Here is a 26,708-nt window from a genome sequence, read left to right on the forward strand (position 1 = left end):
TAATAAAAGTTAAAAGGGCCGAATTGCCATTTAGTGTGTTGAAAAGTTTCATTCATCATTCATCCTCTTTAAACTGTTTTTCTCCAAGTTTGTGGTCCACATTGAAATGTCAAAAATATGAAAATAATTAAATTACTTCTTTCTCTCCTCTCTTTTAGTTTGATAGTTCTTTGGCAAAAAAATAATGGAGCACGGCCTCCATCCATGGTGTTCCACACACAAACTCCATTCTCCCAGCTCTGACTTTCAAACATCAAACAGAAATATACTTTTTTAAATAACACTTCCCATTCTCTATGATGCCAGACAAAATAACCGATCACAGAAAAAAAAAAAAGTATGAGGTATCAAATGAATCAAAATGACCTAATTTACCCTTTGGATCGGGCCACGGTGGAGGAGTCAAAACCTGTCATCATTTAAAATTTGACCTTTAGTTAATATCGCCTACATCAAGCTAATTACTGTAATGTTTTAAAGCATGGGAACACAATGCCCGAATGAATCATCCATCAACATTTTAGCAACATGGAATGGAGGTGATGTCTGCCATATCACATTTAAGTAAAGAAAATGCGAATTTGATAACATAGCAATCAGTCATCTCTGCTGAAATATCATCAGTAGAGATGCAATGATTGCAATCTTCTTGACTGACTCTAATTATCGATTTCAGATTTCTTAAAAGTCTGACCTGCTGCTTTTATTTATTTCTAAGAACTATAATTGACAGCACACACAAACAATGGAAAATTCAATTGTGTGCTCATAAATGATGTGCATGATATGTAATCAGAATTTATATATCAAAGAGCAATGAGAGAAAACATTGTTCTATACTGTTTATGTAGACCTGTTATAAAGAATCATCTATCTAAAACTATGTATTCATTAATTTATTTATTCATAAAATTAAAAACAAAATTAAATTAAAATTAAAAACAAAATTAATCAGTATCTATTCACATTAATTAAAAGGTATGTGTATTATATTAAGTCAATTCCCACTCCTGCAACGTGTGACTTCCTACTGCCTTCCCCACACCTACTGACTGTGAACACCACAAAGAAGAGTGGGAGACCCCGCTACGTTGACAAAAGTAACTTACTTTATACTGACATGATTTTCAATTTTGCACGGCACAGAATTGGCTATATTTAAGACTGATCGGCTGGTCACAGGTCATAGCCGATCAAGCTGAAAATCGTCTGATTCTGGTCACCGGCTGATCGATCGGTGCATCTCTGATCACCAGAGATATCCCATTAACAGATGGCTTGACACAATTCCTTTATTGAAATCCCTCTTCAAAAGGCAAGAAAAAAAAACGTACATGGCTTCATAATGTTCTATTTTATTTTTCACCTCTTCTTTAAAGCAAGGGCAGCGGTTTCAATCAAACCAATTGACTTGTGCCTGACCTCTTCCTTATGATTGTGGTCCAGAAGCGCCTTGGGCAGAGCTGAGTCCGCACTCTAAGCCCTACGAATAGGAGTACTTGACTGTGGCCTACCTAATTGACTCTGTAATAGTGTCATAGTTCAGTGCCACCAAATTGACTCCGTTTTAAAGCAAGCTTTGGCAACTCTGGTACAAATACTGTTACATCTCCAAGTTTATCGCCCTTTATACGAGAAGGAGCATCAAAAACAATGCTGATCTAGCACTGGATAGCATTTAGAATTGATCAGTCCAAGCCGGTTACATCGACATGTCAATAGATGTGATTTGTAACCATCTATTATGACATCATTTTAAAGTGGCACTCAATATTTTTATGTAAGCAATGTTGATCCATTGTGGAAAAAAGGGTCACTAGTAGTCAGTGGTTGCCTTAAGACCTTCTCGATGTCGGTTATTTTTGACAGGCAGGGTCGTAACTATTCCGGAAATAATCTGTTAGTCTAATCGCTCTCATTGTCAGACGTAGCAACCAGCTGGTTTAGGAAAAAATACACAGAACACCACCTGCACCTATGGAAAACAGGAAGAGTCGGCTGCTAAATATAGTAAAGCATTTGGCAGCTTATGTGTCTGATATTTCCCTTTGGGGTTGGTGCAGAATAAAATCAAGTTTAAAGCGTTTATAAAATATATATAAACACCTGATGCACTTACATGCATCAGGTGGCCCAAAACACAACTCCAAATCAGTGCCAATGTTGTTTAGTATCTGCTGGATGTTTAATTAAGCAACTGTATGCTAACAAGTGAGCCAAATCAGCTTTGTAAGACCATAATGATGTTTAAATTGTGGAGATTTGCAACAAAGGGGGTATATAGTTCTCAGTATGTCTAAGAGAGTTTGTATTCCTTTTATTTTCTTCAAGCCAAGATATTGAGAAACTGTAGATGACTGGGATTTTCTGTTTGATTATCTCTGGACAGCCTAGACCTCTTCCACAAAGTGTTTTTCATTCCTCTGACCTGTCATGTGTAGAAAAAGGACCACCGCTTACCTTCAAAAGGTGTTAATTAAAATTAAGAAAAAAACAGGCGCCATATGGAGGAGGCTAGCGAACAGCAGGCTCCTACTGTTTTAGAATTTCACTTTGCTGCTCCTCTCTGTGTTTCTGTTGAGATGAGGTCATCTTGAGTGACATGCTGACAATCATTAGGTAATAGGTCTTTACAGGCTGCTGGTGCTTAATAAGTCTGCTCTGTTGGATCACACGTGGCTGACTCACAAATTTGGCAACACCAGTTTACCTTTTCTTCTCGTCAAATGCATCTTCAAAGGAAGAGAGAAGCTATTTGTTGTTTTACTAAGAAGCAATACTTGCATGCTGAACTCAGCAAAAATAAGTTTGCTTAATATTATTTTGGTGCTATTGTCAGAGATACTGTGAGTGGGAAGGAACCTGCAATAGCACAGAAAACCTCTTATGAGAGAAATGCTAAGCCTTAAAAAAAAGGGTACACAGCTGCTCCGGAGTATTTTTGCACTATAATTGACGTGCCACAAGCATAATTTCCCATCATTAGAGGGACCTGTTGCCTGGAAGCACAGGAGCTTCCAAGGAGGAAAATCTGAGCCCTTAAGCTTCCAGGCTTGAGAGATAACCGAGCTGCAGAATCACAACTGCAGAGATATGGGTAAAATATGTGTGCAGCAAACAAGCCCATTTTGCAAATTCATTATGTTGGGTTGTAGAAATCGTATCAAGCATTCTGTTATACATAATGAATGCAGACCTGGAGAAACACTTGATGAAAAAAAAAAACTCTGCAAAGGAGTGCAAAGTAAGTGCAACCTCAAGACTGATGTGTGGAGTAAAGTGTTATCAAAATGGCTGAATAATGTGCACGGTCCCTTTCACAAATAAATAAAAAAATATGAAATAACAACCTCTTCGCCTTCCTGCTCTTGAGACGAGGCCTGAGAAAGTTCCGGTCGTAAAGAAAACCTCATCTGCAGGAGATGAATGACCTCTGTCCGTTCTTCATCATCACCTCCCCACCAATTAAACGCCGACAAAACACTGGATAGGAAGCAGCTGCTTTCATCTTCTAATTGACTGATTGATTTGCCTGTTTTTCTATCACCCTATAAGATGTTTTTATGATGCTACCCCTTAAGTGTTTCATTTGATTTATAGAATGCAGCTTCAGCGGGCCCACTGATGTGGGAAGGTGATATAAACACCATTTGTGAAATCATATGGTATGAAAAAAAAACCTGCCTGCTGAGGAAACAAAGAACAAAAAAGAAGAAAGAAGTCAAGTGTTTTGTTTCGCTAATTTGTTGTTGCTGTCGAGTCCCTTTGGAATATACATAAATCTGGACCAGAATAATGTAAAACTGAGTTCATCTTCTATATGTTTAGAAATATCCTAAATCTGAGGCCGACTTGTGTTGGAGTTCTTAAAAAGATGTTGTTGTCATTGCATTTATCGGGAAAATACCTTAACAATAGCTCATCCTTAGGGCTGGACACATTTCAATACAAAAACCATTCATCAGGGATCTATATTCACTCCACCCTTCAGGACAATTGGTGTTCATGAAATGGATTTTGCTAAGATTATTTTTCATTAGAGAGCTATTCGCCATTCTTGGTGAAAGCAACGTTTGATATCATGCAGCAGCTTTCAGTTTCCCCTCTGAGGCAGAAAAAGGAAAAAACTAAAATTCTTTCAAAGGAAGTTCTTTTTAGGGATTAGTGTCTGAATAAGATGGTTTTCTAGGACTGTTATTTTTAAGATTAGAGGACCCTTTAAACAATATTTTGCACTGATATGTAGTATATTTAAATTTACTTTTTTTTGCTGAAGTTCTGGTCTCCACAACAATGACATTTCAAGCTTCGCCGTTCAATTTATTCATGCATAAAATCTTGGTTAATTACAGTGTTTCCACCTAATCAATCCTGATTACAGAAGATACCCCTAAAATAACACAATAGATAAAGATAGATCTCTGAACATGTGGTTCAGTCTCTGTACGGGATGTTACACACAAAATACCAATCTGATATACTGGCAACCAAACACACATGGACGAAATAACAGGAACACCTCACAAAACAATACAATCTAATACCAAAGCTTGCAATGGAGAGCTTATGAAGTTAACACCCTTACATTTGAGCTGTTTTTTCACACTATGTTGGTGCTCTAAATAGTCTAAGCCTTCTTTCCACTACTCAAAGTCACTCCATATAAACAAAAACATCTCAAAAAACTGAACCCAGTCTAATTAATTCATTTGGATGCTGACTAAGACTTGTTGTGAAAGCTTGATCCACATTTCACCTTGTCTTTACAGCATGTCTGGATTCGAACAGTCACAATGCACGCATACTTGGAAAAGCTGTTAAACATGCCAGCAGGAATCCCAGCAGGACAGGCAGTAGTTGCCCATCTCAGCACAGAATACCCACAAAGCATTGTGGCAGCTCCCTCACTCCAGCATGATGCAGTAATCGTGCCAGAAACAGACCTGACGCCTTTAAAGAGTTCAAGGTCCGGACCGGTATATCTCAGCTATTGGATGCATTTGCCCGTGAAATTTACAAGGTAGATTTATGTTCTAAAGAGGATGAATCATGCCCGGACGTTTCCTACAGCACCACCAGGAAGATTACATGTGTGGCTTTGGATGAAATGTCCCACCAACTATGGGACGGACTGAATTTGGTACAGACCTTCATTTCCCCCTTGGGATGAATAGCAGTTACTTTGGTGATCTCAGAACACATGTGGTTCTATCATTATGTCAAAATTTGTCTTATACTTTGGACAAAATAAAGGTGTTGAATGTGACTTCCCGTCTAAACATCCCCATGGTAACAATTTCACATCAAGCACATGTTAGCGGACTGCCCTTAGCATGAAGCTAAAAGCACCTTAGTATCCATGTACAGCCTCGCTGATTCGCTACCAAGTCTTTTATTCCCTTTTATTAGATTTATTTTACTTAATACTAAATTAACATGCAAAAAAAAAACAACCTCTGATTGCAATGTTAGGCTACCAAGACCCCCGGATGTTCATTCTGAGACAGAAACAAAAAACTGGGGAGGCTAAAGGGTTGGTTGTTTTCAAGTAATTATACTGTAATGTATTTGTGTGCATTTGTTATGCTTGTGTGTGTTAAGATAGACTTGAGCTAACGCTAGTCTAATTACAGTCTGTGAAATTGTAATAGCCACTGTACACACTGATCTCAATACTGCACTTCAGAGATAACATTAAACAAAGACGTGAGTGTTGTCACTGACAAAAACAATCCCAAAAAACAGGATTGTGTGCAGAGAGGAAAATATTTCACACACTCTGTGATGTTGTTGAGTGCTCAGCTGCACCAAACCAATTTTGCATCAAAGAAGCCAGATGAAAAGGATTCAAAGCGACAGTGATATAATTTTCCCTGAAATCTCTTGCAGCAACATTTCCTCAACAAAATGCTGCATTCTCGGCACAATTCAAACGTGTTTTTTCTGCTCGCAAGATGTCAACAAATATCAGTGTTGTACACCCATGCAGTTTATAAACGCTGTATCCTTTAGCACTTTACCAGCCTGACCTTCACTTTCTGAAAAATTATCTTTTGCTAGCTGACGTCCATGTCAAGCATAACAACACTTTGCAGTTTGTTTGCAAAATGTTCTCTGAGGGTCTGAATATGTGTCTGTAGGGTAATCGTGTAGTTAAGAGGAGGTTTCCCTTGATGGAAGCTGGTATTAAAGTTCTCTTTTGTATGTCATCATGTTGTTGCATTGAACAAGAAAAATATACAGATGAAAGATATATACATGTGCAGATGTTTGAAAATAAGAGGTCATGCAGATGTCCGGTCAGGCATTGATGCAGTATTTTGGCTACATTGACCTGTGGTGACTGCATATTTACAATCGAAGACTTTAAGTCTCTCTACCATCGCCATGGTAATCAACGTCCTAAACAGTACTCGAATGGATGTGTTTTTTTGTTTTTGTTTATTGATTAGATTTTTTTGCATATGCCCCCAAAACCCTAAATAGCCCATGAAATAAGGAGTAATCCCACAGTATCAATTTTGCATCAACATTAATTACTATGAATTATTCTCAGAAGGATATCACTGGTTATTGTTTGTTGGGGGGGGGGGGTGTGTGAGCTGTCCCAGATGCTGAAACGAAGTGCAGGAGATTGAAAGAAAGACTCAACAAAGCAAGGTCTTTCATTTCATACCCATTTGTTAGCATAGGCTACAGTATTTATTTATTCCTTTTTTTTTTAGAGACCTACATATCAGCAAATTGCACAATTTGTAACCATTTCTGTTACACAAAAAAAGGTACATCTTTGAAGTCCGATTTTTGTCCTCATCCCACAGAAGATAATAATAGCAGAGTAGAGAAAAATATAAGTCAATACTGAACGCGAGTCTGAGGAAAATCTAACAAGCTTTTGTTGTCGTCTCACATCGCAACAGCAGAGTTTTTTTTTTAATTCCAACACAACCTGCCACTAAAGATACAACTTTTTCTAGCAGCGCTGGTTATCTGTTAGGGGTGACTAAAGCTCACAAAGAGAAGGAGATTCTCTCTCTATTCTGTGTGTGTGTGTGTGTGTGTGTGTGGGTGGGTGGGTGTGAGCACGTAAATATGTGAATCATCCGTATAAATTTCGAACATCGTCACGTATTTATCTACAAAGCTTTGAAACCTTAGAAATGCAATTCCATACAGCCCTATTAGATCTATTTTCATTTTCATCACTCTAGCAAAAAACAACTTGATGGTTATTGTGCTTTCTCTAATTATGCTAGTATAACCAAAAACCCACATGCTATGTAAATTACCACAATATTAATGGGCTATCCCTACTTAAAAATCATGTTACGTTTCCTTTATACATTATGCATTTAAATCATTACAACAGAGAACGCTTCCTCTTGCTGCCTCAGCTTTGCTTTATGTTAAATCTTAGCTTTCTAAAGAAATGATTAACTGTCAATCCAAAAAAAGTGAACATGAAGTTCACTGCTGTGAGCACACAGTGCATTCCTCCTGGGTCAACGACAGAAACTGTGAAATGGCTTACAGTGCCACGTGGGCAAACATTCTTCTATATATTGTCTCTGTATTAGTGTCACTTTCTGAGCTTTCAGGGCTAAAGAATCTCGTTTCAGTGTCTTGCTCAGGCTGCATGCTGACAGGAGTTACAAAGTCAATTCAAGCCCCTACAGCCAGCCTCTCCCAGCACAAGTGAGTCTTCAAACTGGGACACTTTCTGTAGCAATTCTTTAATCTCCAGGCTACCGCTAAAGTTAATTTATTAATTTATTTTTGTAATGCACGCTGGCACATTAAAGTGTGCCCTCAGCTAGAAACGTCTCTCCCGCTCCTTACAGACACTCATTTCATGTGGTATAAACAATATGAGTAAAGTCAGATAATGATGAGAGTTTAATATGCCGGCGGCCTCGGGGTTCGCTACTGGAACATTTTGATGTTCTCCTGCAGACATGGCATATCACCCACTCAGCTAGCCCAGTCTATTTTCAATGTGCTAATTTGTGTTTAATATGCAGAATGTAGTAAATATCCCAAAATTATAACTGAAGGCAAACTGTGGATGAGCATTGTATTTAAAGATAATTTGGATTAGTTAAATGTGGAAAAAAGATTTGCTGCAGCTTTGTTTAAAAATGGGAATCAAAATGTGTGCTACTTAAAATACGGTTTATCTTATAAGGCCAGCATTAATAATCACCCAAAATATTGATGTTATTGCAATATGCCAAACATATAAACACTTTTGCAAATTGCTTTGTATGTTTTCTGAAGATGGAGATGTATGGACTTTTCTCCAACTTCACGATAAGAGTACCTTTTTTTGAAAAGACAGGGGGAAATTTGCATGCAGACAGATATTCTACTTCCACAATCAAACATATGGAGATCTGACTATTTGATGCCTGCTTTGTCTTTCAAGCCTTGTCAAGAATTATGTGGAGAATTCACAGCAGAATGCACACATTGTTCATTTTCAAGCTCTGCTGTCTCCAACACTGGGAAGGAATACGGGCAACAAGCAACTCTATGACATGTTTGTTCTGTGGTAAATTACGCTACACAGGAGCTTCTTGTTCCTTGAATGATAAATGACAGAAAGAGCCAACTGTTCTTTTTTTTTAATCACGTCATCAGTAGATTTCAATTAAAGCTTTTGTCTTGTATGACGTGCCAAATGAGCGCAGTGACAGTGTTACCGCAGTTACCACTTTACAGTATGTGAAAATAGGAAATACACCTTTGAACACTTCATTCAGACAGCTCAACAGACTCCTTCATTATGCTGCTGTATGCAGGTACTGCAGATTCACTGAAGTTGTGCACAAGGTAATGCAGTATCACTTCTGCCTTGTACTGCAGCATGAAGGTGATAGTGAAAGAAGAGACGAGAGGATCACTCCAAGATCTTTGCGGCGCCATTCATGCCAGTGTACTTCAATGCTCTGGGCCCCTAATATGGTAATCCTGGATCTGGTACCCTCGCCTGTGTGGATCAGACCTTGTCAAGCAGGACTACAATTTCTCAATGTGTGGGTCAGCGCAGTGGGAGCCGTGTTAAAGTGGGATAATCCCATGGAAATGGTACTGCACCTTGAGGCCAACTCGGCTGTCTATTCTGTGCAGAGACGGAAGACCTTAGAGCCAAACAGAAGAAGGATAACCTTGCACGGCCAGCTCAAATCATCAGCTGGCAGTTTCATGCACCTTGAGAGGTGATAATCCTCTCATCTTTTTGTTGTTTTTAAATTCCTCGAATATTCTGTTCAGGGTTGGTGTCATTGCTTTAGGCTGATAGCTCGTGGATCGAATTACACTCAGCCCAAATACATTTTTTAATCACATCTCTTCCTCCATATTGATCATAAAGTAAAAAAAGCATACCTTTATGTCTCTTTTTGTTCATTTTTCACCCAGATTTCGACAGTTTAATTTGACAGTAGGGAAAATGGATTGTTCATTTGCTTTACACCGCCGTGATATTTGACTGAACAAAAACCCTTTCTATTCAACAGGGCTACATCCTGTGGAAACAATTCAGCTGCCATAGAAAGCAGTGTGTCTCTTTTCCCAGCTGTCTGATGTAGCAGACGACATGTTCTGTAATCTCTCTGAAAAGAAGAAAAATTTGTATCCACAGAGAATTCTTTACCACCACGAGAATAGGCAGCACCTGTTGGTGGAATAGCTGGTTGCCTTATGGCTGTATCCTGTGTGACTGATGCTGTTGTCAGTCTTGAACAGGTGGATACACCTTTTAAAATTCATGAAAACTCTATCGAGCCGCAGCGAGGAGGAGAGCGAAAGAAAGTGAATTAAACTGAGCCCCGCACTTTTTCCTAGCCTTTAGACTTTGACCCATTCTGAATCATTTGTATATCTTGGCAGCCCCGCCACAAAATTGATGCCATTCATTACATGATTGAGGGGGGTGGGTGGGGGTGGGTGTTTGTGAGGTGAGTGGAGGTAGCCAGACCATTGCTGAGAGCAACTTACACTGTGATGATTGATAGGAGGAGAGCTGCATAAACGCCCAAGTGTTGGTTCCCTAAATGCAAGTGAGTGTTCTCTCTCTCGTTGCCGGCTTGGGGCGAAGCCATTAATAAACCCTGCAAATGATGATAGCTGCTGTATTGATTTGAGTTTGCACCCTCTACTCCACCAGCCCTTCTTGCTCCAATACTTTGCTTCAGTAAACACGCATTGAGACTGTTGACCCGGTGTGTCTCTGCCATTGATCACACCCGTTGATGTTGGGACACGGCATTCTCTTTGTTTGCGTGCTAGCTTAATCCATCCACAAAAGCTTGCTAATGGTACAAAAAGGATCGATACAAAAGGAAAAATGGATGTATGAGATTAAAAATTATAGATTTCTCTCATTGAACAATATCCCACCCCTCTCCTCTGCAACTGATTGACCTGGATATTACATTACATTACATTACAGTCATTTAGCAGACGCTTTTATCCAAAGCGACTTACAAGTGTATTCAACATAGGTATTCAAGAGAACTACTAGTCACCAGAAGTCATAAGTGCATCTCCTTTCTTAAACAAGCACGCTACAAGAAACCAGAAGACATATGTTATGGTTTAAATCAAAATCCTGAAGGGAAATTGTGCTCGCCGCATTGTGCGTGTTTGTTTTCTAACAAAAAGAAAAGAATGAACCGTTTCATTTTGATCACTTCTTCCTCAGACTGAGAAGAACAAATGAGTAATAAGAATTCCAGAGTTAAAGAAGCTTGTTCGCTACTGGCTGATCAAACAACGGTTTCTCTGCATTCTGCACACATTTCCTTTTTTCCTGCCTTCAAATCCGATCCTACTTTGTCTCACCCACACGCCTCTCCCTCGCTCTCCCTCGCTCTCCCTCGTTCTCCCTCTCTCCATCTCTGTGTTTCAACTGACTGGCGAGCGCCTTGTCATTTGTAATGGAAATGACACGCCCTGAGTCAAAGTGACATAATGTCAAAATTTTATCCTGTGATTCCTGCCAGGCTAAATCACTCTCGCTCTATTCCTCATTCAGAATCAAATTAGAAACACTCCCACAGAGCCCCCATAACCCCACAAAAAGACTCCAGTGTAATGTATCCTGTAACACTTGAAATCCTGAATGCCAGCCAATGACTTTGGCTCAAGTTCCACTGGAGAGAAAGTTGCCGGATTTCTCTTTAGTGAGTTTGAAATCTGCCAGAAAAAGTGTGGGGGGGGGGAGATTATGTTCAACTCCATTTTCCACTGGAAATGGCTGCCTCTTTTTATTTGAACAATGAACAAAGACAGACTTTTATGGCATAGCCTTGGCCTCCTGTTATTTGTCTTGGAGACTGATGGGCAGCTTCACATTTTTATGGAGCTTTGAAATATCTTTTCACCTTGAGGTTAAACAGGTGAATAAGGAATGAAATGTAGATGTTTTTGAATGCTCAGTCGGTCCGAAATGCAAACCACACAGAGTTGGTTTAAAAGACACATTCATCAGCATACTGTGGAACATTAACCCCAATGGTTTGTGCTTATCCTCAAAGGAGATCTTTTTTTAAACCAAATGCTTCAAAGAAATTTTCCAACCCACACAATACATTAGTACACCTCTGTTCTGCAGCTGTGGTCAGAAAGCTAATGCTTTTGGTCAGGAATAACAATAACTCCTCTAACATTACCTTCAATTAATTGTGGATGTTTAGCTTAGCCTACACATTTTCCAGATTTCATCTGGGCTAATGGGACAATCTGTGTCTCAGGGTGCAGCCTATTACCATATGGAAATATTGTTCACAATAGAGCATCATGTTTTTAATTTTTTTGCTCAATCAAATTCACTGTTGACCGAGCAGGTTATTTCAGCATACTGTGCATGGAGAATATTTCATGTCCAATGTTTTCCCCTCACATAAGGCACCAACTCCTGTATTCATCCCCCATTGTAGTCCCTCTGACTCGCTAACACAAGGGTGGCTTACCATCGCTTCCAAACTGACCCTTCAAGGTCCTTGTGCAGGAGTGAAATTGCATTTATGTTCCATTAGAGGAAGCATACAGTTTTAAAGAAATTGCTGGGGCTGGCGACAGTGGTTAACACTGTGGAGTAATGAAATGATCATGGAAACAAGGCAAATGGTTGGTTTTTAGTGTTACAAGAGACCAAGGACTCACTTCAGGGTCTCTAAGCAGATGTTTGAATAATCGTCTCTGCACAATATTAGTCTTTTCACAGTCTTCAAGCTTTAAATACAGGTACAGAGACAGATTATTACCACCTCAACAATAATCACTAAGGTCTTGATCTTGGATCATTTTGAAGCAAACAGTACAATAACATTTCCAGTTAAATAATTGCTGTGGATGAGTTATGTTTATCAATGATTTTTGAATCCTTTTGAATCTGTTCCAAGCCAGTTTCAGTTAACGGGTGCTCGTTTAAAGGTCCTTTCCAATTCAAAAAATAGAAGTCTGTTCCACTATTTTGTGGTAAAAAAAAGGTGCAGTGTGAATGGAAACTAGTCATTTTTTGGTAAAGCAAATTTAACCAAAAATAAAGCAGAGAAAGATTGTGATGGAAAGGTAAATAAAGACACACATGACATCATCTGGTTTGCTTTAAGACCTGAGCCATCTCACAGCAGTCTCAGTAACCGGACACTCTTGTTGATTCAGAAAGAATGTCAGCGCTTAAACAAGCTAGGGAGCCAATCAGCATGCAAGTGAAGGAAAGAATCATCGAAGTGAATGTTGACCTGACAGGTGCAACAACACCAACAGAGGAGTGTTTCCTGCCCACACAGTCCTTAGAAAAGGTCTCATCAAAATATCACCTCTTGAATTTCCTTGAAAACGGCTTATTACTGGAAAACACAATAAATCTATATGCTGGGGACTCCATGCTGCATTTGTAGGTTTAACTGAAAAGACAAAATAAGAATACAAATAAAACTTTTACTATTAAACGCCTCCTGTTTTAACACGAAAATGCCCTAAATTGGGGTTAGTATAAAGGTTTGTGGGTTTTAGCTAAAGCTGCTGTCTTTGGAAGAGAGTGTTTATCAGGATGAAGCATCAGATTAGAGGAGAAGCTGACTAAACAATATTATCTTCCACCTGCTCATTAGCAGGAACCATCTTGAAAGGAACAATAGTTGTGAAGGGAAATGTACTGACAGATGCATTTGCCTTCCTTTTTGGACTTTGTAATACAAGGCTCCATGCTGTGCGGTGCTTTACGCACTAGACGGTTTACAAAAGAGCAGTGAAGCAAAAGTCTGCTGTGATGCAGATACTGTACTTGACAGAAACTCCCCTGCATAACAAAATATGATTTCATCTATATCCAGTTCACCAAAGCCTTTTGTACTCAAATATTAAGTGACTGTCAAGATGTCAATGTCAAGAAAGAGAAATGGGTGACAAAAGCAGAACATTTATTAATACTGCCCTACTTTATATATTTTGAACCCATCAAACTGTGCTCAGCTCCTTTTTCATTACTGAACATTTGTGTGATTATATTATCCTTGTGTTTGCCTATGCAAAATCTTATCACTTTTGCTGCTGGAATGACCTAATTTCCCCTGAGGGAAACAATAACTCTTACTCAATGACTTAATCTAAAGACTAATGCTGCTCTATGCTGCCACTGGCTACATGGCTCTGGTAATCCAGATGTCAAATGTGCAAATTAGGAAAAAACTACAGAAATCACTTTGGAAAAGGCTCCTGCAGAATGTCACAACTTAAATGAAATTAGGTATTTTAAGTTGAAGTTTTTGACAGCGTAGGCAGTTAAACATCACAAAGCATATTATCCTTGGAAGGGAAGTACTGATGTTATAGTTAACATTGTCCAGACTTCTCCCAGTAGTAATGCTGCCATGATAGGGAGAAATCCAGGAACTGATAACAGAACTTTTCATAAAAACATGTTCCTCTGTCACTGTTCTTGTCTGTCACAGCGTTGGGTTGATTGCCATAGAAAGTGGCACGCTTTGGATAAAGCAACACTGATTGATTTTTTTAGATTTATCAATTAACAATTCAGTATCCTAGCCTGAGCAGATGCAGCCATTCAAACCAGCTAGGGAAATATTGTATTGGTGTAAGACCTTTCAATAACCACATAATTGCATTCTAGTTGAAGATATCAGGGTCTTCAACAGGTTGTCATCTAATCTTTAAAATACTGAATAATACAATATGTAAGCCTAGTCCAATGATGATGACATGAAGCCGTTTAGAAAGTGCTTAGTGGAAGCTGAGGAACTCATATCCCTCTGACAAAAGTGATAGATATGTTGTAATGAAGAGGAGCTGTATGGATTAGTTACAGAATTGTAATCCAGATTAGTTGCATGAGCTGTCCAATTTACATTATTGTCTTATGCTGTCTAATTGAAATCCCTTCCTTCCTAACAGTTAGGGAAGATAAAGGCAGATTTACTTATCTTTCAAAATGTAATCCTTTATCCTCGAAACCTTGTTAACACTTTTAAATAAGCAGTTTCCAAAAATTGTCCAAAACATCGAGCTATTACACAACTGAATTAGGTTTGTTTCATTAAGCCCTATTCCACAAACGTGTTAATTTAGCTGCTTTTGATCATTCTTGTACAATAATTTGGTGATCTCCTTTTGCAGAGTGCAATGTGACACCCAACGCCTTTCATATAAGCTTCACTTTTAGGCATGTGACAACACAGCTGCCTATCGATTGGCAGAAAATGTGGTATTGATCTCTTTCAGTCAGTATCCTCTTTTTATTTCCATGTAATTATTCATATAGTGTATTAGCCTAGCAGCCAACAACCTTATTTGTACCAATTTGCATCGCTTTTTGTGGCCAATTTGTGCAGCATTCAGCGGATAGTTTGTGATAAATTAATCTGCAGCATCCCCCCTAACCTCCCCCACATCCTAATCCATTGCTTTGGTTTCCTGCTCTGTGATTGGATCGGCAAAACACATAGTTTATATAATTTGCTTCCTCATTTGAATAATTAGTAATGTGCAGTTGCATTACAAAGCACACGATCGCATGTGTTAAAATGGCTACATGTGCGTTTACCTTTCAATGTTAGTAAAGCTCATAAAATACTGACCTAACGTTTCTACTGGGTACTTTATCTAATACTAAAGATCAAAGTTCAAGCAGCAGCAACTGCTTAAGAAAATAGGCTTTTACAATATCAATGCATTGAGAGTGACACATAGCCATTTTATCACTGAGAGGCCCTGAGTGAAAGAGAAAGAGAAAAGCGAGGGAAGATGAGTGACGATCATTCAGCCATTCGCTTTGCCCAATTAGGCAATGACAAGTAACTGTTAAAGCAAATTGCAACAGGACATATCTGAGGCACTTAGGGGTCATTTGCCTGATGTCAAATAATAAATAAAGACATAACTGGTTGACACACGACACACGGGTGTGAGCTAGAGTTTAAAAGGCCATATGGATAGAAGCAGGAACATGGCTGAGTGTGCTGTGATCTCTTTCCCCGGGTGACTGCAGCCATTTAGAATACAGATGTTCAAATGTCTCCATGGTGCTCCGTGTGGGGACCTACTTTTCTCTAACACAATCACCCCTTCCTGCAACGTTTTTACATGAATTTACCTTTTTGAAGTGTAAGTCTGACGGTATTCTATATATCTCTCAATGACATCAAATAAAAAAATGATCCTACTAACAGGTAGTCAGTAGTCCCCCAAAAATATACTTTTCTTTAAAACATTTGTTAAAAAATTGCTGAACAGAGCTGTTTTGGAAAGTTAAAATGCCTTTTTTAAATGAAAGTATATATGTTGTGCTTTTTTTGAAGACTTAAGTCTTCAGAAGGAAAGAATGGGCCAGTGGCAAAAAGTATTGAGGGATGGATTTACACATTCCTGGTTTTGTTTTTTTCACAGGATTTGCTGACTACAAGAAAACATGTAGAATATCGCTAGCTTCATTCTAAATAAATTAATCAAAGGACTATACGATACTTCTGATGAACCTAAAAAAACTTTTCTTTGTAAGAATCAATTAACAAAGTAGAATAACTCTCTACCTTCCTCTTCATATCTAACTTTCTGTTGCCAAGCATAACTTCCAGTCTAATATTGTCTGTTCTCTGTATCTAGAAATAAATCACCCAGGAGCAATGCAGAGTTGTTTGTGTTCCCCTTTTCTTCCTCTTCCCTTTACATTCCCCTCATGCGCTGACTCATCCTTACTCCGTGGCTAATGCTTGTAATCCTACCCGTCAAACAGGGACAGCGGTTACTCCATTAGCAGGGTTTCTCATGTTGATGCCAGGTGGTGCCATTGGTTTGCATGTAAATCTTGTTAGGGTTCTTATTGACATTGTGTTTCATTAACTTGATTAATGACATCTATTGGGGCATGCTCCACAGTAATCAACATATCTGCAGAGAGGGGTTGTCTGCAGTCAAAAGATAGGACTCCTGTTGTCTTCTGCCCACACTCGACTAGCCTCTCTGTGTCCTGTTTGTTTCCGAAAGGCTGCATTAAAAAATAATCATATATATTCATAACTACCCAACGAGCATGCAGTGAGAGACCTTTAAGTAGACCCGAGATGACCGTTATGAACTTTCCATTTCAGAAACTGAAAAGTGTGTTTCAGAAAAATAGGCCCTATGAAAGTAGAGAAATAAACTGTGTGTTCTTAGCAGCCAGGATTTGAATACATTACTTTAAGATGCTCCTACTAAATTATTTGGTGATGTAAGTGCCCACTGTTCTGCTGTTTGCTTTGATTTCTTCACCATTTAGATACAATAACGAGCTGCACATTGCCAGGAAAGCCTTCTATAAGTCTGGGCCTAAAGAAAGGTTTATGTCCAATAGAAGCTTTAAAATCATATTTCAATGTGTTAGGCTGTCATCAGGATAGCTTCTGAGTTAATATTCGAAGGCCAACAGGCTCTCTTGCATATTTTTACACATCTGATGTTTCCTGAAGTGTTTTCTTACTAACCAGAGGGATTTCTTTCCCTATCTCTATGAATCCTACATCTGCTCTTATACATCCCTTTAGGAGGAGTCACATCCTGGGTCAGTGCATAAGAAATGAGAAGCTGCTCGCCCTGAAATACCCCGAGAACCAGAGCACTGAAGGCCACGGATTCCAGGCTCTAGGCACCGCATGCCTGAGTAGAGAGATACAAAAGCAGAGATTGAAAAAAAACCCCACCTGGAATTCATATTTACCTTTCATCATCTGCTTTTTGCCCACATTGTACTCAGTTATATTTGCTAGCCCTCTTAAGGGAGAGAGGGGAACGCTCTGCTGGTGCAACTCCAAGCAGGTGGCTGCTGGGCTGCCAGGGTTGCTGCTGCTGGGGGAGCTGACTCAGATTATTTTCAGCTTTGTATTCGTGGTACATTTTGCTCAAAACAATGTTCTCTGGCAAAGTAAGTGTGCAAGTGCAGCAGCAAATTAACAGTATATATGCAAACTAGGCCTTATATATATCAACATAAAATCTTTCCACAGTAAAAGGATTTGCTGGCTTAATACTGCAAGAGCACATTACTGGGAAACATTTCAATTAAGGGATCAAGCTCAATGCTAATCACTTGGCAAGAAAAATATCTAATTACTCCGATTTGATAAGTTTGATTAGATAAATTGTTATCCACTCAGAGCTGAAACAAACTTGGACTGAACGTCATGATGACTAATATGTTCATTTAAAACTTGGTTCATTTTTAGAAAAGAAGACAAACACAATGCTGTGGAAAAGAAATGCAAACTCTACAAAATGATATATCATAACTTGTGAAGTCCATCCATAACTACAAAGAGCAACAATACATCTAACAAAAGTTTGCAAGGTACTGCATATATATATATATGACTAACCAGATAGGTTTCAATTTGCAGAGACAAGCACTTTCTTATTTTTCAGCCCCAATAAAATCCCTAACATGTTTTACCCAGCATCTTTTATGTACCATCCCTCAGCAGTCCCCGGCGAGGTGATTAAGTGTTCAGAGGGAGACAGACATAATTGATGAACAACCACAGCCAAGCTGGTCTCATTCTGTCCAGGCACAGTTCAAGCCGGAGACATGACTGGGACACCTTGAAGTCTCATCCTTTTAATTACACTTCTACTTTGCCAACCAAAACACTCTAACTCATTTGCTGGACTGGGGAGAGGATCCAAACCCTTGTACAGCCGTCCAACTGAAAAGTCATGGTTAACACTTATGGGAGAAACTATTTTTTTTCTCAAATTCAGCCTCTTCTTTTTCTTTCTTTTAAAAAAAAATGCTGATTGAACCTGTAAATGTAGCATCATTAGTTGATTTCTTACACAGACTGAGGTCTTTCGGTCTTGGGATACTGGGATTAATGGTTCTGAAATCAAATCAAATCTATTTCTAGTTGCAAAGACTTGGTTTTAATCCTGAAGCCTAATTCATGGTTGGAAAATAAGCAACTGTTTTTTAACACTAGATGACAAGAGATGATAATGATGACACTAGATGATAAAACTACAAAACAGACTCTGAAAAACAACTCTAGCATACCATCAACTTAACATGTTGTTATGGCTAATTGCTGCAGAAAACTGCCCATTTAGACAGAACACACAGAGCCACATGAGCATCCAATTGAACTCAATCTTCAAAATCTCAAGAAAACATCTGTTAGATACTCATTTACATTGGGAAAATAAAAAAATAGTTTGTCTCTGTGCTGTTTTGGGGTGAAGGTAGTGTTCACTTTTCTTTTCTGAGCTTGTCTGGAAAATGGTTGCCAACAGTTTTATATTGGTGGGTCGGCTGATGAGAGCCATGACACTCAAAACACACTGTGCAGTTTATGTTCAGGACAGAGAAACAAAACAATGAGTCTTAAAAAAACAACACTCTGCTACATTCCACACAAAAACACAGAATTTTTACTTCAGTGACTGAACAGAAAAGCTTCCATTTTAACATTAGAACCATGACAACAACCTTGTAAGAATGTGATAATGAAGCACTATGAATAACCGTCCTTTGTTAGATCTCATGTAAATCCTATATTTTTAGTCTTTTCTATCTCTAAATTATATCAGTTGCCCCAACATCTTGCAAACTGTCTGTTTAATATTAAAAGAGATGCATTATTGTTATTTTTAAAAATGAAATTAACATTATAAAGGTAAGTGTAGAGCCCTGATTTTGTGTGCATAATTCTGACCTGGAGTGACTTTTTCGACTTAAAGTTATTGTTTTTTCCATGTTGTCATGCACAGTTAGTACCTGATTTTGTTTTTGAGCTCCAACGATTTTCTAAAATACAAAACGCTTGCATGAGTTATATCTTCCCAAGCCCCGGTGCTAGACACGCAGTAATGATGTATGAGGCCAAGTGTACTCACCGTCCTCCCGAGACTTCTGAATGAAGGCATCGACGCCGCTCTCCCCGTAGTTCCCCTCTGAGGCCACTGTGGCGACGTAGTTCCAGCGCATGGCCTTGACGATGTCCACCATGGCCTGGGCCTGGTAGGTGTCTGGAGGCACAACGCGTGAGAAGAAGTCGTAGCGGGTGTTGTCACTGAGCTCTGGAGCTGTGGAGGCGTAGCTCACCTGGGGTATCTGCACAGGAGAGAATATTGATAATATTATGAGCTTAGCAGTAGCATCTAGTGAAAATACCTTTGGGAAAGGACAGGGAGTGAAGAATTTAAGTTTATTTTCGTTGGAACTTTCAACAGCCAGGCAATTCAAAGTGCTTTACATAAGAGAAAAAAATCCATTAAGACATGTTATAAAAGAAACATATAATTAAAAGACCATATAAAAGGATGCAAAGAAGATAAAAAATCTGATTAAATGGGACTAAAAATTACAGTGCAGTGCAAGATATGAATAGAAAGTCAGAAATAACGAACAGTTATTGTTATTGCACCTTAAGTTTTCTGGGACTTTGCTCCAGATAAACTGAAAGCTGCAACTCCGTTTTTAGTTCTGACCCTGGGGAAAGTAAGCAGACCTGAACCGAACCAATCTGAGAGGTCTGGATGATTTATAACAGAGCAGCAGATCAGAAATGTATTTTGGCCCTAAAACATTAAGAGCTTTGTAGACCAACACCTGTAACCTAAAGTCAGTTATGTGATTAGCCAGCGTAAAAATCTGAGAAATGGTTTGATGCGATCCACTTTGGAGTCGTTTTGACTTTACAGAGAGGCGTGCAAACACGTTACAGTGGTGGAGATAAACGCAGAGAAAAGTTTTTTTGTAAATCTTGCTGAGTCGTAAGTCCTTTAACGCTTTATATGTTCTTGAAGTGGTGGGCTTCTTTTGTCAAGATATCCCTCTTGGTTTGTGGTCTAAAACATCAGCAACTGAAGCTGAGCTCTGACTTTTAATCTCTCCTCTTAGGCTCCACAAGCAAGTATTTCTGTTTTTCTTTGACAAAGGGAAAAAAAAAACCACTAGACAAGTCCGTGGGCATCCAATAATCTTCATTCCTTTTGAGATTCTGAAACAAAGAAACGGATCCTAAACCCCCACCAAGCCTTAACACACCCAGACTCAGTACCCCGTAATGCCGCAGCAGGCCGGACGGTTCACAAGTTGAGACGATGAGCGTGTCAGACTTGGGAGTAGGGGTCACATGCTCAACATAAACATGTCTCTTTGCATCCTAACACGGCATGTTTTACGCTCCACAGAATGTAATTGCTTAGCTGTAGCTTCTTTGATAAACAAAAAAATAAACATAAAACGATCCCCTGCTACAGGGGTACACAGTAGCAGCTTTTACAAGACTAAAGCTTTGTTAAATACAAGAACTTGCATCATGGCAGGCTTCTGTTGCTCCCACTGCTCCAAAGATTTTACTGATGCGTGTGCTGAAGAAAGCAAAAAGTTGCATAAGAAGCTTCAATAGAAAAAATAAATAGGTCAGCTGAAGCACGAAGCCGGTCTTGAGTGACCATCATTTTTGATTTTCTGCTGGTTGTTGTTGTTGTTGTTATGTTTCACCACAGGGGTCTGTTTCCATGGGATTGCACAGTGTTCAGTTTTTGTATTAGGTAAACTGTGTTTGGGTAAATGGAATTTTTCATCCCTATGGCAAACAGTGATTCACCAAACAGACAGCCGGGGTGTTTCCTAGTAATGATACACAGTGTGCTTTTTTTGATGAGGATCTGTTGTCATATTTCTATCCCTAAACAAAATGAGGAGAAGGTGCACTCAGTGAAACATTATCCTAATGAAAAACAGCCCTGTTTTTCGCTCTAGATGCCTCTTTGCCACATGTGGCATTTCATTATCACAGACGCCAGACCTGTAGGCTGTGAAACACACACACACACACACACACACACAGACAAACACTGATAACCCTTGTTATTAAAAATGTGACTTCAAGGCAAACTCTTCCCAACAAGATGAAAACCACTGTAGCCGAAGTCACATATTTGGGTTAAAATGTTTATTAAAAAAAACTTTATTGGAGTTTCATCTTGCCTGGGCCCTCGGCCACAGGTTGCATGTGATACAGTACATGAACAAAAAGAGAATAGAGACAAACGTTAGAAGATAAACGTATAGAAAGGTGCTTAGTTGGTGCAGAGGGGATCTAATAAATGATTCGGGTGATACTAATGAGAATTCATAATGGCATGAATATTAAAGTGGCAATAGACACGTTTTTTGCACGTATATGTTGCATAATGTAATGGCTGCAGAATAATGACACCATGGGCGTTTAAATTGGATCTCTATAGGCTTCGCTTTTACTAAGCAATTCTTTCTGCCACCAGGTGCGATCTTCCGGGAAAATGAATGCTCGATTTACGGCACAAAAGGAAAGGAGTCAAACGTTCAGCAACAATCACAGGAGGATGATAGCGTTTTTATTTCCACCTGTTGCTATTGGTAGCTCTCCCCAGTTACCAAAGCATCAATGTAAGTTTTTTTTCGAGTCACCAGCAGTGGAAATGGCGGGCACTGGGGCAACCTAAGTAACAGTGGAAAAACAAAATGCTGTATGTCCTGTTTGTGTCCTGCTGGTTTTTGATAGGCTTTGAGGAAAACAGAAAGCTCTCCAGTTGTCTTTGTGACAGCAGTTTTAACAATAAAACTACTTGGGGAAAGCTGAGAGGGGAAAAAAACCGGTCAACTACCCTTTAAAGGCAATTCAAAGATCAGTAAATAGCTAAACATCGCTTACAGGGGTCAGCATTTAGCCCGAAGCACCAGTATTTACAGGTGTTTCAGTGCACTAGAGATAAGATAAGATAAGATAATCCTTTATTAGTCCCGCAGCGGGGAAATTTGCAGGCTTACAGCAGCATAGAGTTAAAGCATAGAATATCATTTGATACAGGAAGATGAAATGAATTTTAAGTTTGGTTTGGTAGACAGGTTCCTGTTTGGTCTCGAGTAGACAAAGTCTTAGTCTTGTCAAAATGAATAGATATGGCTCCATCAGGTTTAAATTTGGAGCAGTTTACCAGATGCATGATATCCTGGGGTTCAGTTAAAACAAAATATTTTAAGGAAAAAGTAGATATTGTGTAACGGGTAAAACTTTCAAGCTAGTCATTAATACAGCAGAGAAAGACTTTTTTTATCCTGTGTCTTTAAGTTAATAAACTCATACATACTCACTATGTCAATGTTATATGCTATTTACGTTTTTTTTTGTTGGTATTTTGTGATTTGCATGTTAATGTTCCATGTTGCATTGAAAATGTCACCATGACCCAATTCCATAATACAAACTGGGTCTAAGCAGGTTTTAAGTATGTAGTGTGTTCACAGGAGAAAAGTGACAAAATAAAGAATTAAATGCAGTAAATTTTGTGTGTGATGCATATTTTTCTCCTACAATGCAATGCCAGGGAAATGAAGAAACTTGTTGGTGGAGAAAGAACTACAGAAAAATAAAGCTAAATAATATTATTTATTACAAATAACATGCAAAAAAAAGTAAATAAGATGTATTTTTAATCTTTGTTTTGTTCATGTGGTTTGTTTGTGGTATTTTTCAGTCCCCTCCACCCCAGCTTGTCCAAGCTAGCCCAGCTTGGTTTGAAAGGTATTCATGAAGACAGGTTAGAGGCCAGAGTCCCTGAGGTAATTCACTTCAGTACCAGGACCTGAAGATGATTCTCTGGGAGAGCCTCAGCAGGGAAAAAACATGAAATAATGATATGGAAAACATACTGTTACAATGGAACTGTGTATTCGTGGGATTGAATTTCAAGAGCTCGCCAAACAAGGCCTTACATACAAGGTAGAAAAAGAAATGTGCTTTATGTAACAAAAAGGCTTCTTGAAAAATCAGTGAAAAGTATTTTCACTGCTCCTTGTTCTCTACTAGGGTGGCATTTTTAATAAGGTCTCTTTATGTAATTAAAGTTATGCTTTGTTATGTTATTATTATGTTATTCTAATTAAATATATTTCTACTAATTACAGACTTGGTTGTTGTCAGGTGTGTTGCCCTCCTCTTCATCCAGCTGCCTTTTTCTTGTTCTCTTCTTGTTCATATTAGAGATCACACAGACCTGCACTGCATCAAATTTCATGATCAAGAATAACTCTTAAGTTTGCAGAACATGATGCACGGATAAATGTCTACAGAGTCTTGTTCTTAACCTTGCATCTCTGAAATACACATAAATTAATTATTTCAAAGAAAATGAATCAGAGGTGAGAGTGAACGAGTTTGTTCTCCTGCTTGGCATGTGACTTTCTCAGCTTTGACACCCAACACTTTCTCTGCTGAGGACTCAGCAGAGTGCAACATCCTTTAATTGTTGAGACTATTAACAGTTACACTTCTGGGACCAAAATAGCAGATTTCTATAACACTGCATCAGTTTCTGTGAAGGTGACAAGTCGCTGTTCGCTGAGAGAGAGATATGAAAATGTCCATCTTGACGAAAATATTGCATGATGTGTGCGTCTATCACCTGAGTTTGTGAATGTGGGAAACAACTTGTTAAAGTCATTTTAGGAAAAGTAGATATGCATGTGACAGAACTTAAAATGAATGCATTTCATAGAGAATCACGTCCCAGTGGCTCGTGGTGTAATCTTTATCTGACTGAAGAAAAAGCTCGAACTGCAGCACCTGTCTCACATTACACTACATTTGAGTCTCAAGACTCTACTTGAATTCACTGCATGACAAATAGCTCCTATTAGAAAATAATAATCTATTTCCTGAATCTATGTGGAGTTGCAGAGACGAGGGAACAGTTTTGCTCATCAGTCCGCAGGACAATCACCAATATTCAACTTCTTCTTTCTCTCTGTGAAATGCCTTAATTCAAATTAAAGTTTTGCCCTATTGATATCAAGACATTTAAATTTAACATATATCATATCTCATCAAATATCATAAGATCGCCTTGGGTTCCAAAGCCTCTCCAAAATAATAATTTGCCATAGAAATATTGTGTTGCCTCCGTTCGTGTTATACAGCATTTTTTCAGACTTTTTAGAGACTGCCTGGCGCCAAATTTATCCCCCTTGTTTGCTTTGTTGAGCATCCTGTTAAGTTGAGGAGCAACTTAATGATGATAATGTTGGGACCCGAGGTGAAATTGAAGTATTTTTTTGTGCAAATTATGCTGGCATGCAAAATAGCTGACTATATTTGCATTTGTAATTCATGCACCTGACAGATCCTTGCAACCTGCAGCGCGGTGCAAATGCAGAGCATCTGCCTCAATCAAGCTGGATATTGAAAACATGGATGAGTAAACACAGTTTATCCCACTACTCGGAAATCTTATTCCGGCACAAAAGAACGCAGTTTTCAACACAGCATGAGCGAAGCCAAGCTGTTTTTCTTCATGACCCAGCCATATGATAACAGGAATATAATACTAACTAATAAAAACAATAACTGTTTTCCAATTTGGAAGTCAGAAAGATACCATTTTCACATTACATATACACTTCATCACAATACCATATTAAAAAGAAAAAAAAGACATTTAAAATCATCAATGGATAGAAATTAAATTATTTAAATTTCTGGTTTCTGTTTCTCTGCTGTTATCTGGTCGCCTATTGGAATAAGTTTTTTAAAACTTTCTTTTCATTATTTGACATGTTTTTGGTTCATGATAGGCATCTCTTTATAAAAACATTGTATCTAAATGAAAAATAGTGTCAAATTGCTGAGGCCACCTGCCAGCTTTCTCATCAGATTAGCATATATTCCACAGAGAGTAACATGAAAGTGTTTTGGGAAACATGGGGACATGTTTTAACTCAAAGATCGATGCACAAAAGCAATTTCACCCACATCCTCTACATTTAACCACACTGACTGCTGTCTTTAGTGTAAATGTGAAAACAAACAGTCATTATAATCATACACTCAAACATCTGCCAGGCTCCAATGTCTAAATAGTTCAAGGTCTGCTTTTGCACTCCATGAACAGCGGGCCCTGGCTTTGTTTTTGCTCTGTGTCAGAGAGTTACCCAGCAGCAGAGATCGCACTGCAAAATCTCCTCACTCTCACAAAGCAGTGGCTTTCTGTGTTGGCTGCAGAACAGCAACAGCTGCCATATTATTATTATATTTAAGTGTCAGTGGGCAAATCGGCAGTAGACTCACCAAATCCGGGAAGAGATAATGCCTGCAGTTTTCTGCTTAAGCTCCATGCAGATTCAATTTACTGAAATTACGGCATTTAATTTATGTTGTTTAACTATATAATGGCCACTTACTACAAGAATAAAATCTGCAATGAAAACAACAATAACTATATAAAAAAATAAAAAAAATGACATGCATGCTCAACATCTGCACAGACAGAGACAATGGAGACACACTGAATCATTTCATTCAAATAGCTTCTTAATTCAATTTAAGGGCCTGAAAAGAAATTTGGGTCTGGACGGCGGCTTGCATAAAGAGTCGTTTAAATTTTTGCAGTGAGAGACGCGGCTGAACTCTTTGAGTCAAACGCACCACTTCGGTATCCAGGCTTTCTCCTTAATTGCTATCAGCTGCTGTTGACACTGAGGGGAGATTAAAGTTTCACTTTGTTACTGTCAGGGTAAGTGGAGCAGCAAATAGCTGAGCCTCCTGAATAGAAAACCAATTCCTGCATAATGATATAACAAAACAGATTCTCGCTGCTCTGGGAATGAACAACGAAGCTCTGAACACAATGGGGACATTTGGCTATGAGTCAGACCGATGTCATATCACATAAAGTGCCAGTATGGCGGTGGAAATAAATTAATTATCCACATTATTTTTCTTGGACTTTCACAAAAGCGGCAAGTCATATCTTCTGTCCCCTGTGTTTCCGTGTTTATCTTAATGCACTGCATAGTTATAATGAGTTTAAGTCAACTGTTAATTGACTGTTCACTAAGTCCTGGTTAAGTTCTGGCTGGTTTTTGGGGATTTTGAGTTAGTCATGGTTAAACATTGTGTAATAGTGATACTCGTTTCCCAGAGAGTTTGGAAGTTTTTACTAAAAACATGTGGACTTTACAATAGCAGAGTATGTTAGCAAATGATTATCTAGCACTAGCACTAATGAAGGTATACAGATGCTGCTTTAGCTTTTGAAATGATTCTAACAGTGAATAAAGACCTCCCCGACTTCACAGGAACAGCGTTGTCTCTCGATCACAGCGTGATGTATTGGTTCAGTTTCACACTGTGATCTGTAGCCTTTAGCTTCTATCTTTATCTTTTTGT

At 38.7% G+C, this 26,708-nt stretch overlaps 1 protein-coding gene across 1 annotated transcript in view; it reads right to left on the reverse strand.

Moving 5' to 3' along the window:
- The window catches only part of LOC129106380 (metabotropic glutamate receptor 4-like), a 111,082-nt gene that overhangs the window by 40,432 nt on the left and 43,942 nt on the right, over positions 1–26,708 (reverse strand). The window contains exon 2 of the mRNA XM_054617767.1: positions 19,390–19,606. Within this exon, the coding sequence (XP_054473742.1) occupies positions 19,390–19,606 (217 nt within the window). The remainder of the gene's footprint in view (positions 1–19,389; positions 19,607–26,708) is intronic.

Source organism: Anoplopoma fimbria, chromosome 17 (assembly GCF_027596085.1).
Source record: "Anoplopoma fimbria isolate UVic2021 breed Golden Eagle Sablefish chromosome 17, Afim_UVic_2022, whole genome shotgun sequence".
In the NCBI taxonomy this organism is placed as follows: Eukaryota; Metazoa; Chordata; class Actinopteri; order Perciformes; family Anoplopomatidae; genus Anoplopoma; species Anoplopoma fimbria.